The 15914-nt window shown below is 28.2% G+C and overlaps 2 protein-coding genes across 2 annotated transcripts; both read right to left on the reverse strand.

Annotated features, from left to right (window-relative positions):
* Positions 1-696: 696 nt before the first annotated feature.
* Tsp_05187 (putative ShTK domain protein) lies at positions 697-12843 on the reverse strand. The gene is made up of 18 exons (XM_003369729.1): positions 12829-12843; positions 10414-10482; positions 10115-10176; positions 9526-9680; positions 9315-9455; positions 9123-9232; positions 8157-8216; positions 7509-7644; positions 7286-7402; positions 5758-7230; positions 5406-5614; positions 4270-4301; positions 4154-4226; positions 3531-3669; positions 2412-2561; positions 1125-1772; positions 954-1051; positions 697-879 (listed from the first exon to the last, which is right to left on the reverse strand). The coding sequence occupies exons 1-18, from the start codon at positions 12841-12843 to the stop codon at positions 697-699; spliced, it is 3870 nt and encodes a 1289-aa protein (XP_003369777.1).
* Positions 12844-13499: 656 nt separating this feature from the next.
* Tsp_05188 (hypothetical protein) lies at positions 13500-15486 on the reverse strand. Its single transcript, XM_003369730.1, has 2 exons — positions 15187-15486; positions 13500-13601 (listed from the first exon to the last, which is right to left on the reverse strand). The coding sequence occupies exons 1-2, from the start codon at positions 15484-15486 to the stop codon at positions 13500-13502; spliced, it is 402 nt and encodes a 133-aa protein (XP_003369778.1).
* Between the last annotated feature and the right edge of the window lie 428 nt (positions 15487-15914).

Genomic DNA, 15914 nt, shown 5'->3' on the forward strand with positions numbered 1-15914 from the left:
TATACAAATCAAAATTTACAGCTTACCAAGTTAATAATGATTTAACAACTGCGCCCTGCTATTTCAATTATTGTTAATTGCATTACTTTATTTATTCATTATGTTCTAAATGTATACCTACAATCACGAACAAATCATAATATTTATTTATATTATTAAAATGAAATGTAAATAGTAACATTTACTTTGCTATATGCTGTTTAGTAAACAAGGAAAAAGTTGCAAACGAACAGATTTTCAATTACTGTACATTTAAGATTATGATTAAAACTCTCTTTTCAATATGAGTTTTTTCATCATTTTTCTTACAGTACACTAAAACCGACAATGTACTATTTACTGTCAGTTTATTTTCATTTTTCAGATTTGAATTTGTTTCATGTTCAATGTTACCGTATTATTTTTCAAAATTTCAGCTATGCCATTTTTTACATCTGCCCATGAAATAAGCCACAGTTTAAATTATTTTTATTATGAGCTTCTTAAATATTACATTAAATTAAAAAATTGCACAATGTTATATATATAATGTATATTAAAAATTCATAAATTTTTATGCATACGAAAAAAATTGAATTAGAAAGGATGAATGTTTTATTGAAAATTATTTTTTGACATTAGAAGTGATCAAATGCAATGCAAAGGCAGTGTTTTATGAAAGGTAGATTTTTATTATATCGTGAATTATTTGATATATTATTGACTTGAAAAAAGCACATTAGTATGTATAGTGAATATAAGTTTTTTAAATCGATATTTATGCTTTTGGAAAGCATGTGTTGCAGGATAATCGGCAATGTAGTCCCATCCAAGTTGGATTGCTTTTGCATTCACCGACTGAGGCCCAAAACTGACATAATTCGTCATTATTTTTGCAGCCTAAATAATAATGCATATTTTTTCTACACGAGTATACATATAATATTTTATTACAGTATTGAAATGAAAATAACGTAGACTATTAACGTAACACATTTAGCAGCTGCATGAGCAGATTCATTCCAAAATATAATTAATAAAAGCAAATATACAGCTAATTTAGTGTGATGCTCTGAGCAATGCGTTAATTATTAATTAATTATGAAGAATTGGTGAAAATTAAGGTAATAAAGCAGTCAACTTACCAATTATTGGAGAAGGTGTATTCACGTCAGCAACTGTCATTCCACAAGAGAAACATGATTTTTGGCAATTAGGCAACATCCAAAACGGATTCTTATCACATTCACCAATCAAACTCCAAAATAAACATTTGATGTGTTTATCTGTACATTGAAGAGTGTTTATCTCATTTTTTTTAGAAAGGAAATTTCGATGGGTATCGCTGAATACAAATAAAAAATCTAGCAGCTTCGAGTCTGTATAGTCAGTTTCATTGAACTTTGTGCTTTTTGAAATGTTTTCTCTACCCAAAATTGGTTTTTTATTAATTAAATCAGCAGCATCCGATTGCACTGCATGTGTAGCACTGCTTTTATTGTTATTGCTATTGTTTAAAATAAAAGTCTCTTGTAACGGAGGCAACAGAGATTCTTCTTCTGCAATATTCAGACCTGTCAATTTAGCTGCCAATTTTAAATCCTTTTCTCCAAAAAATATGTTTTTCCAAAATGAATCTTCATTTTTATCAGCCATTTTGTTTTTTGTCATGGTAGCTAATTGTGGCTTGGTGATATCTTGATCCTTTTTTGCCATTATTATTGAAGATTCCGGGCGGACTGATTTTGTTGGTAATACAGCATTGTCAAGAAGTATTACACAGCTTTCTTTAACTGAAAAAACATTTCCTTTACAAACTTTTATTAGCTAACATTTTGAATGCTCTCTTGTAGTTATCGTAAGCTGAAGGCAATGAAAAAATTGTTAATCATTCAAATTTGTTAATTATGTGAACTATGAGAATATTTTTTGAAATTTAATTTTTGCATCATTTCTCTCCATCTTTCTTTGATAATAAAATGAATGTATTTTCAATAGATAAGTAAATTAATTAATAAATTAACTGAATTATTTAGTAGCAGTGATAATTATATAAATAATAATATATATACTTTGTTCTCTTCAATTATTTCATTTTATTATTGGCTATTATATTTTATTTTTAGGATTTTTTAACAAATGAAAACAAAATTTTTAATAGAAATCTGTAAAAAAGTTGCTTTTGAATTTGATAATTAATTTTTGATGCATACTGTTATTAGCATTATCTTTATTTTAAAACATTACTGAATATTTGACAAATGTTTCAGCACAAATTTTTTGATTTTTTTCAAAAATACTATCATATTTAATTAATTAACATTTTAGCCAAAACATTATTGATTTAAGCAATTAAAAATAAAAAATTTTCAAATATACAATTTGGTGATATTTCAAATTGCAAATGCAATGATGCAAAGATCAGTACTCACGCTGAATGCATTGATAGACGGAAGCATTTTTGGACTCTTCAGTAGTTTCATCCAAAGTGCTGCACCAAAACTGTGGCACTTTGCATGTAAAATGACCACATTTAGAAGAAATTTTATCTGTTACCCATTTTTTCCCTGGTTCTGGTGCACCTAATTAAAAAATATCTTAAAAAATTCATAAAGTATAATAAAATAATGAAGTTAGCGCTCACATTCTTTTGGATATGTTTCTAAGATGTATTTTACATATTGAAACAAAAGATTTTCTTCTTGTGCTGCAAAAGTGATTTCTACAGTTTCACAAATACACGTGAAGTAAGGAAGAAGAAATGCAATGAATACTAAAAGCTTTCCCATAATCACTGATTTGAACCCAATTATCAGTTTAATTTTGTATTGCAGTAAGGATGTTAAAAGTGCGCTTTTATGTACGCTTGTTGTTCAAAGTTTTAGAAATGTAAGAACATTTTTAACTAGAGCGTGTAGAAGTGTCACAGCATGCATACATGCAGTGATAAAACATGTTGCCTTACCGCTTTTTGAGGAAAGGTGTTGTTCAATATATGTATGCTAAGTATAAAAAGGCTATAGGTTATTCATGATAATACAACTATAATTTTGATTATGACTAATCAATTCTTTATTCTACTTCTGAACAAATAGCATTGAGCATTTGCTAATGAAACTTCATGTTATACTTATCCTTCTATAGTATATTCTGAATAATAATTCAAATTTTCTATATTATTATAGTACGCATTGACAATGGTTTAATAGGGCTTTCTTTTACTGTACTTTCTGAATATATATCGTTAAAATCTATTTTTCACGCGTTGACATTTTCGCATGATTAAACGCATGTTCTTATTTGAGCAAAAAAATTACCATGTGTTTTACATTAATTTATAATGGAACAAGTTTTCAAATTTCAAAGACAATTTGCTTCTATAAAAAACTTTTATCAAAAGTATTCTAGGGCAAGTGGTGCAAATTTAAATTGCAATTTATTTTCAAGCGAACAGTGAAACATGCTGCGTTGCTGTTTAAATAAAAATTTTCCATTTTATCATGAATAAGTCATGATCAAAAACCAAACAGAGCTATAATTTCTTAAATAACCATAACTGCTAGCCACTACCCTATATGAAAGTTGTCCTAAGAAGAGAAAATTTAGTTGTAAGAATGCAAATATTGCATCAATGATAATACAACAGTAGCATTTCAAAAAATTCAATTCTTCAATGAAATAAAATAAAAACTGAATTAAAAACCAAATATTTAAAATGAAAAATAATCATATCGATCACGTAGTTTATTGTATTAACTAAAAAATTAGAAAGCAACTAGCTGAATTCAGTATGCAAATTAAAATATTACTCATAAGTAGAATATGTCTGAGAATTCCTTCCTTTCAAAAAATTATGACAATGATTCAAGGTTAATTCTTTGATTTGCATGCATCTAAATAAATATATATATAAATATAAATATAAATAAATAAATAAATCTATATATATATATATATATGTGTGTGTGTGTGTGTGTGTGTGTGTGTGTGTGTGCGCGCGCAAAATAATATAATATTAGCCGTTCATTACGATTGAATAGATTGTATTTGATTCTTAAATTAATAAATAATGCAGTAATCACGCAGTGCATATTATTTTATCATAAATGAAATTACATAATGAAATTCAAAATAAATTTAGAAATAATTAAAATAATTTTATAGTTAGCGTTACTGTATATATATTAGCTTGAAATGCTTGACTTAAATTTGCTTTTGTTAATTTCAACGCGAGGTAATATTTTAGACTATAAAAGTTTAATATACAATAAAAATAGAGCATTTCTTAACGTGAACTGTTGGAAGTTCAATATTGTAATGTTCTATAAAATTTTTAACGCTATTATAAAAATCATATCATTTGAAATGTTGTACATTATTTCATTTTTTCAGTGTTTAAAGTTATTTAATAAAAACGTGAATTATTTAACTTGCTATTCACGAGATATTCAACTAATTTAAAACATGTGATAATATAAGTTATTGCATTAAAATAAGATGAAATTTGTACGTTATTTACTTCTACTGATAAATTACTTAGTTAATTACTTATTGCATATTTTGCATTAATTCAACATTGAACTTTCACTGATATTTCATATATTTAATTAATGTTGACATGTAGCATTAATAATGCATTAAACTGTTAAATGATGTCAGTAAAATGTGGTTCGTTTTAAGTATCATGAGATAATTGTGCAACTGCTCATTCTTTTTATTTAAATGGTAGACCATTGATTTCTAATTTTATCATTCATTATAATTATTTTATTATTTGTTTTTCAGACTTCAACTTTCATTGAAAAGTTAATAAATTACTGAAAATTGTGAAGCATATTTTTGATGAACTTCTTGAAAAGAATAAAATGAATTCACCGTATACAAAATTACAAAAAGAACAGCGTAAATTACAGAGAATTGATACGTCTGAAATTAGAAAGCATGTGCAAAAAACATACACATACACATACACAAATTGAAATTATTAGTGTTTAAGATATGATAATTTCTTTATTTTAGCTCATTTATTCAAAATTTTCTGATTTTTCAAATTTTTCATTTATTTTAAAAAGGTTCTTCACAGTTAAAAAATATATATTTATACAAATCAAAAAACATATAAATGTTTTATTTTGCTTGATACTAATGTAAAAATGTAAAATAAACAGTATGAAAAAACAATGATTCTAAGCTGAGGAAGAATGATTTCTAATGTTCAAAAAGTAAGCACAACTATTTGTTTAACGAATAAATAGCGAGAACACATATTAAAGTTGGCGGGAATTAACTACAATGTTATTGTTGACAAGGATAATATCAGACGAATAAGTCGACACAAAATATAACCGTATAAAAATCGTTCAGAAGTTACAGAGGATATATTTTTAGATAAATAAAATGATGAGCGGTAAATTTGATTGGCAAACTTTAGCAGAAGTAGTTTCAACGACCGTAAGCCATAACAGGACCACCAGGCACTGGAGCTGACTGCATTCCACATGTGTTGCATGAAAGTGGGCAATTGCTTGCCATGTACATTCTGTTTGATATGCACTCTCCAAGTGATTTCCAGAACTGGCACAGCTCATGACTGTTAACGCATCCTGAAAATCACTTACATTCAGTGACGGTCCAACTAATTTGAATATCACAATTACTTTTCATAAAAAACATGAAATAAAATAATAAAATAAAACTAAGCCGTTATAAATTTTTCAATTTTAAAATTAAGATTAATTTTTAAATGATTTGTAACAATTTAATACATCAATAAATTACCTGGCTTGGGTGAAGGTGAATCTACTGAGGAAACAGTTGCACCACATGAATTGCAAGATTTCTGGCAGTTTGGCTTCATCCAGTATGGATTTTTGCTGCATTCACCTTGGCTAGCCCAGAAGGCACAAGTGATAAGCAAATCTGGGCACGTATCTTGCATTCCAGCTGGAGGTCCATACCTAGTATATATTGGTCGACTAGTTGTAGTTTCATATCCTGGAGGTTGGGGTGTTGTAGTAGGATAGCTTTGTGGAACTGTCTCTGTTACCGGAGGTCCAGTTGGATATGGTGCTTGTGGTGTTATTCTACTTGAAATTGGCTGCTCAGTAGTTGCAGGAATTTCAGTTGAAATTACTTCTGGTTCTGTCACTTCTTCAGTTACAGTTGATGGCATTTCTGTAGTAGCCATAACTTCTGGAGTAATTTCTGTTTCAGTGGTTTCTGGAAAGGCCTGAGGTGTTTCAGTAACTTCTGTTTCAATTTCAGCTTCCATAGCAGCTTCAGTTATAATTTCAGGTGCTTCTGTAGATTCAGTTTCAGTTGTTTCAGCAGCTTCTGAAATTGTAGTTTGCGGTTCTTCTTCAACTTCAGAAATTTCAGAAGGTGAAGTTTCAGTTGTAACTTCTGGCTGCTCAGAAACTTTTTCTGTTGTTTCTACTTCAGCGATCTCTTTTTCTGGTTCTGCGCAAGTTATGCTTAGTGTTGTTTCAGAAGGGGCTTCAGATGAGACTTCAGAAGGGATTTCAGGTAGAACTTCAGGAGGGGCTTCAGATGGGACTTCAGAAGGAATTTCCATTGGCTCTTTTTCTATTTCTTCCGGCTGCTCTTCTTCAACTGCTTCTCCTTCAGAAATTGGCTCAGCTTCTATTTCTTCAGTTCTTATTTCTGGAGTTATATCAGTTATTTCTGCTGGTGAAACTTCTTCTACAGTTTCTTTTACAACTTTCTCAACAGTTTCTGTTGATATTTCAGCTTCAGCAGGTGCCTCTGTTGTTTCAACTTTCACTTCTTCTGATGGTGCTTCTTCCTCTTCAGATACTGCTATAGCAGTTTCTGTTGATAACTGTTCTTCTTCTTCTTCTTCTTCTTCCTCTTCTTTTTTGACAGTTGTTACTACTTCTTCTACAGCAGTTTCAGTTTTTTCCGTTACATATGCAGAAGTTGTTTCAGCAACTTCAGTTTCCTCAACAGTGGGCAGTTCTTGGCTGACAACTTCCTCAGGAACTTCTACAGAAACTGATTCAGCAGGTGGCTGTTCAGTATCTGTAGCTTTTTCGACTTCTTCAGAAATGATTAACGGCTCTTCTACATCAATAACAACTAATGATTCTTCAGAATCACCTGCTGGGGATTCAGGTAAAGCGGTAGTTGTTGGTGCAACTTTTGGTTTCTTTGGTTTACACCCTGACGTCTTTTTCGGTGGCAGACAAGAAATAGTATTTACAACTGGTTTGCAGAGCAAAATTTCATCCGCTAAAAATAACGAAAAAGTCTATTTATAAAATTTTATTGTTGCATATATTATTACCTTGACAGCTGCATGTACCACAAGCTTGCTTGCACAAAGATTTCATCATCACTGGATTGCGATTGCATTCTCCTTTAGATGCCCATTCGCAGCACATGTTATGTCCATTGAAACATCCTTAACAATTGATATTAATTTAAACCTTTTAATGTGCATTTAAATTTGAAAAGAGAAAATTAATCATTTCGAGCGTTGCTAAAAGTCGTTAACAAAAAAAGTTTACCTGCAACTGGCGCAATAATTATTGAGCCCCAGAAAGGAAACGACTGTTGCGATATGCTTAATGCCGCAGAATTATCGCAAGAGGAATCTTCTTTTTCTCCATTACTTGCAGCTTCACTTGTTTCGTCTGCGTCAGTCTGAAAATTTCTATTCTTTTAATAAAAATCTGCAAAATTAATTTTTGCTGCTTAATGACAACTTCAATTTTAAAACGCTTTAGTTTTTTTTGTGATGATACGTCAATCAGTTTTTTAAATTTAAATTTGACATTTCATGAAATACATATTTCAAAACAAAACAGCTATTTTTTACAAAATGTATAATAATAAAATCTTGGATGACTACGATAAATTTAAATTATTTTCTATAGGAAACATTTGATAAATCAAACGTTCACATTACAAAAGAAATTCCATTAAAACTATTGCAATAAAAATAAATAGCAATAATACCACGAGTTGTGTCTCTAATGACACAAAATATTATCAAATGAAAAGATCAAGAAGGTTAAAGACCAATACCAAAAACGATTGTCATGTCAAGGTTTAACAGCTGATTTAACTAGATAAAAGTCGATATATATATATATGATCAATACAAAACAAGTATAACAAATATTAAAATTTGATAATTTGTGCAATAAATGTACCGTTTGCATCAATATATTTCTAATACGTAATTGTGTTATCTGACAGCAGAAGCATGCTGACTTTACTTTTATACTTATATTTTTATTTATTTAAAAATTTAAAAATTTAAAAAGCTTATTTATTTAAAGAATTTAAATAAGAAAAATTTATTTAGAATAAAAGGTTATTTTTAATAATATATAAAAAACAGAGTCGAATAAGTTTCAAGGTTTGCACAAATGTTTCAGCTTTATGCAACTTTATTATTAAAATAATGAATGCTAAATTAAATGTTTGTGTATAATTTTAAAATATTAAAATAAAAGGCTTATATTCTCATTTTATTAGATTTAACTTGTAAAATAAAAATACAAAAATGCTGAAAGCAAAAACATGCACAGAGGAACATATTTTATCAATTAGTCATCTTTTTATCAGATCACCATCACTTGATAATCTATCATCATTGCCAAAGGACAATTGACAAAGGAGTGTCTGTTATAGAGCTGTGTCAAGTCACTTATCAAATTCATCATTCTAATTACAGCGGTTTGCAAATTTTCATTCACAATTTACAGAAAAGAGTTTTGAAAATACAAACAATCCAAACTGTGCAAACTGTTTTATGCATTCATTTTAGTTTTTTTCTAAATTAATTAATATAAAAGTAATTACTACTTCAATTATGCAAATGTACATTATTATCACAATCACTAAATTAATCTTAGAACAATGGTTTTTATAAAGATCATGCAAAATTTGGACATAATCTAGTATTTTTTTGCATCTTTTCCACTACTTTTTTTACTTTAAAAACTGCTAAATAATTGCATGCAAAAATGGAAAACTTGTTTAAAGCCCAATAATTGTAAATAACAGTTAATTAAAAAAAATATACATGTTGTTTGTGTTTTGCTTTTTTCTTTCTTTTTTCAATAATAATTTGAATTATTGCTTTTTTGGAATGAAAATTGTGAAATGCTTACGGCTTCAGATTCTTGTTGCACGGGAATATCACGCAAAGGATGGTCTCGCTGTTTGGCAGCCAGTGTCTTTTTTTTAATGGAACGTATTAATGAAAGGCAACTTTCAGGAACTTCAAATATTTAAAAAAAAAAAGAGAAATATTAATGTAATAAATGATAATTATTTTTATTCTTTGAAAAAGAAGTACAAACCTTTAGAACAGTCATAGTGCAGTTCTTCAGATCCTTTAGCAATGTATGAAATTGTGCAAAGTTGATAAGGTGCTTTGCACTTTTTGTTTCCACACGAGGCATCTTCAGTGAAAATCCATGCCTTACCCATTGGTGATAAGCCTTGAAATGTAAATTTATTTTAAAAAATAAAAAGGGATAAAAAGAATTTTCTTACAGTAATTTGGATGACTAGTTATTATTTGTTTAATTTGATTCATAGACAAAGAATCCGACGTAGATACTAGTATGGAGAAAGTCAATTGGAGAAGAGCAATTATTAACAGCTGCCTGTTGCTAATTATCCCCATGGCAGTATGCATGGCAGCAATATTGTAAGGCATCCAACTAAAAGTTAAGTATATTATAATAATAGGAGTGATACAGAACTGAATTGATTGTAGATTGTTGAACACGAATGATGATTATTTGTCTATAACTTTTGTAAAGTTGGCAAATAGTCACAGTCTAATAGTGAAAAGCATTCATTTGGAATAAAGATTACAAAATACCGGAACAGACAACAATAACTCGATCTATAATTAGAGCAAACTATGCAGGTGTGTGAGAAGAAATTTCAACTGGTGTAATTGTTCTTCTTGGAATACCTACTACCGGCCGTATATAGAAAAGCGAAGAGCAAAAGAGCAAAAAGTTGTTCAGTTCAGTAAAGCATATATTGAAAATGAGCACTATTAGTAATAATATTAAAACTTAGAACTGCACCAGCATATATAAATACTTCAAAAGAAAGAAATTAGTTAACTAAGTGACTTACTAACCTGACTATTCCAGTTTGCGTTGATCTGAGAAAACGACAAAAGAAAGTGACAGGGCAACCGTTCTTCAATTATCCTTTAGCGAATGATTTTCGTCAAATTAGTGATTGGTCTACCGTGTCACCTCTCTGTTTTAAACACTATTTAATGTTGCATCACCCAAAACTTTGGGATACTCTTTAAACTGGTTAAAAAATTCTCACAAAATTTACACTTGTTCATTTAAAGCTATCTATGTAGGCCATTTTTTCTACTTTCATTATTTCCTTCTTATTTTAGCCGTCATCACTACAATACCATACCCAATCAAATCCATCTATCTTGCTTTTCAAATTATCTGTATCAAGTGACTTTTTTTTGGGCTTTTCGTTCTGTTTATTTTTTTTTGATATTATTTATCTAATCAATAGTCGAAAAAAAATCAAAATTGCAATATTTAACTTTGTTGCATTCACAACTCTACGCATCATTAAATTAATATCTCATTGAAAAGATAATTATTTTAAATATTAAATAAATCAACAATAAATTCTTTATTCCAGTTTAATTTTTTATACATTAAAAAAATAAACTGATCATTTTTATGAAGTTTTTTTAAAATAAATTATTTATTATACATTTGAAATTAATTTCAAAAATGTGTTTCTTTCAAATATAATTAAAGTTTGAAAAATCGATGATATATACATATATATATGTGTGTGTGTATGTGAAAATAGAAAATAAAAAAATTCATAATTCACCGTTAATAAAAACTAGTTTAACATTTTATGACAAAGAAAATTATTTGCTATTGCTAATTTTGAAAGTAACTTATTTCTGAAAATTTAGGTCATTTATCAAACGTAAAAACTTGATAAATGAAACACAAATCCCCAAACTCATATAAAATCTCGAAAAAACACAAAACATTTGTGCATCTTTATAAAATTTTATTAAATTATTAAACTATTGTTACTTTAGGCTGCATAATAAATAAATGAATTCAAATATACATAATAAAATTTTGTCTATTCAAAAATATTTGATAATACATACAATGTTTAAACTTTCGTTATTTTAACAGACAGCAGTTATTTCAATTGAATGCAACGCATTGATTATAATATAGAACATAAATTAAGCATCATCATTCAATGCTACTATTATCTTAGATATGTTTTGAAAATTTTTGTATTTAACAAAAATGTTGATCACAAAATAGCAAATATTATTTCTGCAGTTTCACAAAAAATATTTCACTTCCTGTCAGACATAGATGTACTTAATAAAGTCGAGAAATGCTTGTGCAGTATAGAGCAAAATGTGATTTAAAATCAAAGTGAGAAAATCACTGTATCATGTTAAAAATTGCATTCATTGATTCGATATTAATTGCAAATTTTGAAGATTCAAAAATTTGTGTAATAATTTATTTCAAAAACTTCATACAATAAATCAAACATTTGATGTTAATAAATGAATATCTACATTAGTTTGTTATTTTGTCAGAAATGATATATTTGCTTTGATAGCAAAATAAAAACTTAGTTCTATGCTCTAATTTGAATTCTAAAAACACCGGCATAAAGTGATCCACTTTTTACTTTTTGTCAAATGTTAATTCAAAGTGCTAAATTAAAGTTACAATGCAAAGAAATATTTTGTCACAATTCATTATACTTGCATTTAGTAGAAAGTCGAAAAATTCGATTCATAATTTCAAATTCACATTTGAAACCTATATTTCTGATGTTACATGATAATTTCAATAAATTATCATTTGAATATTTCATAAAGTTTCATTTATTAAACATTAAAGAATTTTGAAATTCCACAAATAGCAAATAATTAAACAGACAAGCTTTTATTCAGACGCTTATTGATTATCTATATGTTTATCTGCAACTGAAACAAAAAATAGTTCATTTGCTAAAAGTAATGTTTGTGAAAAGAAAATTTTAATTTGCATTTTTAAAATTAATTATAAAATAACATTGCATGAAACAAAAGCAATTACAAATAGTAAAAAAGTAACTGCAAAAAAGGATAAGACCTAATAAAGCAAGCAGTAAATTTCATTTATTATGCATGGCTTAAGAATATCAACTATGAAAATAAGACTAATTATTTCAAAGCATAAAAAATGATATGCCTCTGATAATTAAACAAAAAATATGAAAAAATATATCTAAAACCAAATAACTATATACAATTACTAAAGGTGCAAATTTATTTTATTTTATGGTTGCACATTTTTGCACTTTGAATGATAGATTACATTTTGAAAAGATAAATTTTTCCAACATGTCCAAAAATAACCTAATTAATTGCGCTTTAATAGTAAGTAAACATAAAATAAATAGATGCCGTTGAAATAACAGGAAGATTAAAGAGAAACTGTAAGACTGTGAAGTTCAATAATTAAAATATATTTTAAATTGAAATGCTTTTAATTTTCGATGAAATTATCAGTAATTACAATGGAATAATCCATTAGAATGTTAGCTTATTATAATGAATAAATATTATATTAAATGCATATAACAAATAAAATGAGATTTTGTACTTCAATAAAAGTCAATATGCTTCTTCTATTTTAATGTTGAATAATAGCCGCAAGCAGAACTAAATTAAATATTTAAAAGAAGAAAATATTATTGTTTTATCACAATAAATTGCAATGTGCTATTTAATAAATAGATTTTCAATATCAGTCAATGAAAGATAAGTATTACTGCAGGATCTACCATATTTAGTATGCACTCATCGTTTCTATTACTGATGCTTGCTTTAAGTAATAAAAATTTTTTTAATCTTTATTTTGAATATTTATTGTAATCTAGGACAAATTTTTGCTCGCATGAGATTGTATCAGTTTTCTTTATTTTATTGGCATGAAAAGTATTTTTCATGTTTTTTCCTAACGTATATTCTTCCAAGCTTCAAATTAAATGTAAATGAATTAAATTATATATTTAATACTGCGAAAATAATATTAATGTTTAAACATATTTTAGCTTGCATTTTACGATAGTTCTGAAATAAGATTTATTATTATATTTACAAGGAATTCAATACTTTTGAGGTCAGCATTAAAAAGTCATCTTCTATCATTTAACAATGAACATACAGCTGGGGGCAACTGAGCATACAACAAATTAATACAAAATACAACTGTAATAAGCAAAATACAATTCACTCATAATAAACAAAACGTAATAAAAATTAAAAAGTATTTCCACTCGTATGATTTAAAATATTCAATATGCTCTCAAGGGTTATTTTCTGTGAATTTAGGTAATGCAATAAGTAAGAATTTTAATGCTAAAAAAACAACAACACGTGCGCGATAAAAATTCAATTTCAATACCAATTTCAAGAAATAGTTGTCACATTGGCATCTAATTTAAAAAATTGGGATTGGCTTCTCATGTATAAAAATCCAGGAGTCGCTGAAGCAAAAAAACAATCCAGGAAATAATTTTGTCAGTTGTTTCATCATTGTTACCTAAAAATTTTTAATAAAAACTAATAATGAGACGTCTTTTTTCAAAAATTAGCAGGTGCATGCTGACCAACAGAAGAAAAAAATCTTTTTGCTTGTCAGCCAGTGAAAGACAGCGTTCTTATTTTAAAAATTTTCCAAGAGTGTTTAGCAAGCATAGATCTTGGTCATTATGGCGAGCATGATATAAAAGTATCTCTGAATAGCAGACATCTTGGTGCAGCACCGGTAAATCCGTTTCTTAATAAAAAAGTTTCCCTCTGTACAGTTATGTTACAATCAATGCTTACAGTTAGAATTCTGATCCCAACAAACAATGGCAAAAGTTATGCATTTTGCTCTGTTGTTGGAAGTGCATTTGTCAGAATTTACATCTTTTCATCATTTGCAAAAAACGCCTTCAAAATGTAAATGAAAGATAATGATGTATTTATTAAAAATTTTTTGAACACAAAAAATTACATTTTAATTTATTTTTGTAGCAGTTGTTTTGACATATATCAAAGTATCTCTAAGAAAAAAATGAACAATGTTATTTGGTGAAAATTTCAGTTTCAATGCAATTAAACAAAATTTCAATCAAATCATATAATGTGAAATTAATAAAGTAAACAAAACCAAGAAATAAATTCTTGATGTGGAATCTGGACGAAATAAGCCTATAAAAGAATTGCATTCCAGCAAAAAAAAGTCATATAATGTGGTACAGAAATCAATGAAACTGCAAACAGAAAGCTATTAACCCTTTGATGGATTGTTGGGGTAGAGCCCACCCCAGGGGGTTTTCTTTTCGTCGCATTCTGTCAATTTTTATTTTTATAGTCTGAAGCTTTGTGACATCTCTTTTGAAACAATAAGACATATTTTGAAAGAAATTTCAATGTTCCAGGATTTTTTGTTCGGTCTACAGAACATCGTAAACTTAAAAGGTACGTTGTTGGATTGTTGGGGTAGGCCCCACCCCACTTTAGAAAAACACGTCTAAAAAGCTGGGAGTATGTTCAATTTTTATTAAATTTATTTTATTGGATAGTTCGAAGAATTCTGTACATGATGGTATTAAAATATTTCCAATTTTAATAATTTTAAAGCCTTTTATTGGCAAAAAATGCGACAAAATTTTGGTTAAAAAATCGTCTTTTTTCAGTTTTTTTCTTCGCGTGGACTGAATTTTGTAAAATTCGCGAAAAAAATTACATTATTGAATAGAGCACGTTATTCTGCACATTTTGATACCACACTCAGGTCTATATTCTTTTTTTTGGTTCCGTAAAGACTTCGTTTATCTAAGCCCTTTCTATACTTTTAACATAAACATATGGAAAAGTGTTAAGCAGGAAATTGATATTCCACATTTTTTTGATTTTAGTTTCTATAATTTATTTATTTTTATGTATTTTGATTAAAATTTCATTATTTGAAATAAATTTTAGGTCTCTTCTAGCTGAAAAATTCAACAAAATTGACGTAATAAATCTGTTGATCTTCCATTATTGGGAAGTGCTAGGATTAACATCACAATGATACAGTAGCTGCGCAGATGTTCATTGCAGCATGGCTTTCTACTCTTTATGCAGCTAGATCTTACTTTTTTGTCACGTTTTCTTCCACAAAAGACGCATCTTCTATAGATGTGTTTTTCTTTTTTGCTTGCTTCTGACCGCTCGGCTGACGTCGCTGTTCCCATTGATTCAATCGCTTTCCTTACTGTGTAAGGAAGGGATTGCGGGGGACTGGCAGCACGTTTCTGAAGAACGATGTCTACTAAGTTTTTGCCACACTCTATCAAAACACAAAAAGTAACAAAAGTGACAAAAAAGTAAGATCTAGCTGCATAAAGTGTAGAAAGCCATGCTGCAATGAACATCTGCGCAGCTACTGTGAGCATTGTGATGTTAATCCTAACACTTCCAAATAAAGGGAGATCAACAGATTTATTACGTCAATTTTGTTGAATTTTTCAGATAAGAGAGACCAAAAATTTATTTCAAATAATGAAATTTTAATCAAAATACATAAAAATAAATAAATTATAGATACTGAAATCAAAAAAAATGTGGAATATCGATTTCCTGCTCAACACTTTTCCATATGTTTATGTTAAAAGTATAGAAAGGGCTTAGATAAACGAAGTTTTTTCGGAACCAAAAAAAACGATTATAGACCTCAGTTTGGTATCAAAATGTGCAGAATAACGTGCTCTATTCAATATTGTAATTCGTTTCACGAATTTTACAAAATTAAGTCCACGCGAAGAAAAAAACTGAAAAAAGACGATTTTTCAACCAATATTTTGTCGCATTTTTTGCCAATAAA

This window comes from Trichinella spiralis (genome assembly GCF_000181795.1).
Source record: "Trichinella spiralis strain ISS 195 chromosome Unknown Scfld1557, whole genome shotgun sequence".
Classification (NCBI taxonomy): Eukaryota; Metazoa; Nematoda; class Enoplea; order Trichinellida; family Trichinellidae; genus Trichinella; species Trichinella spiralis.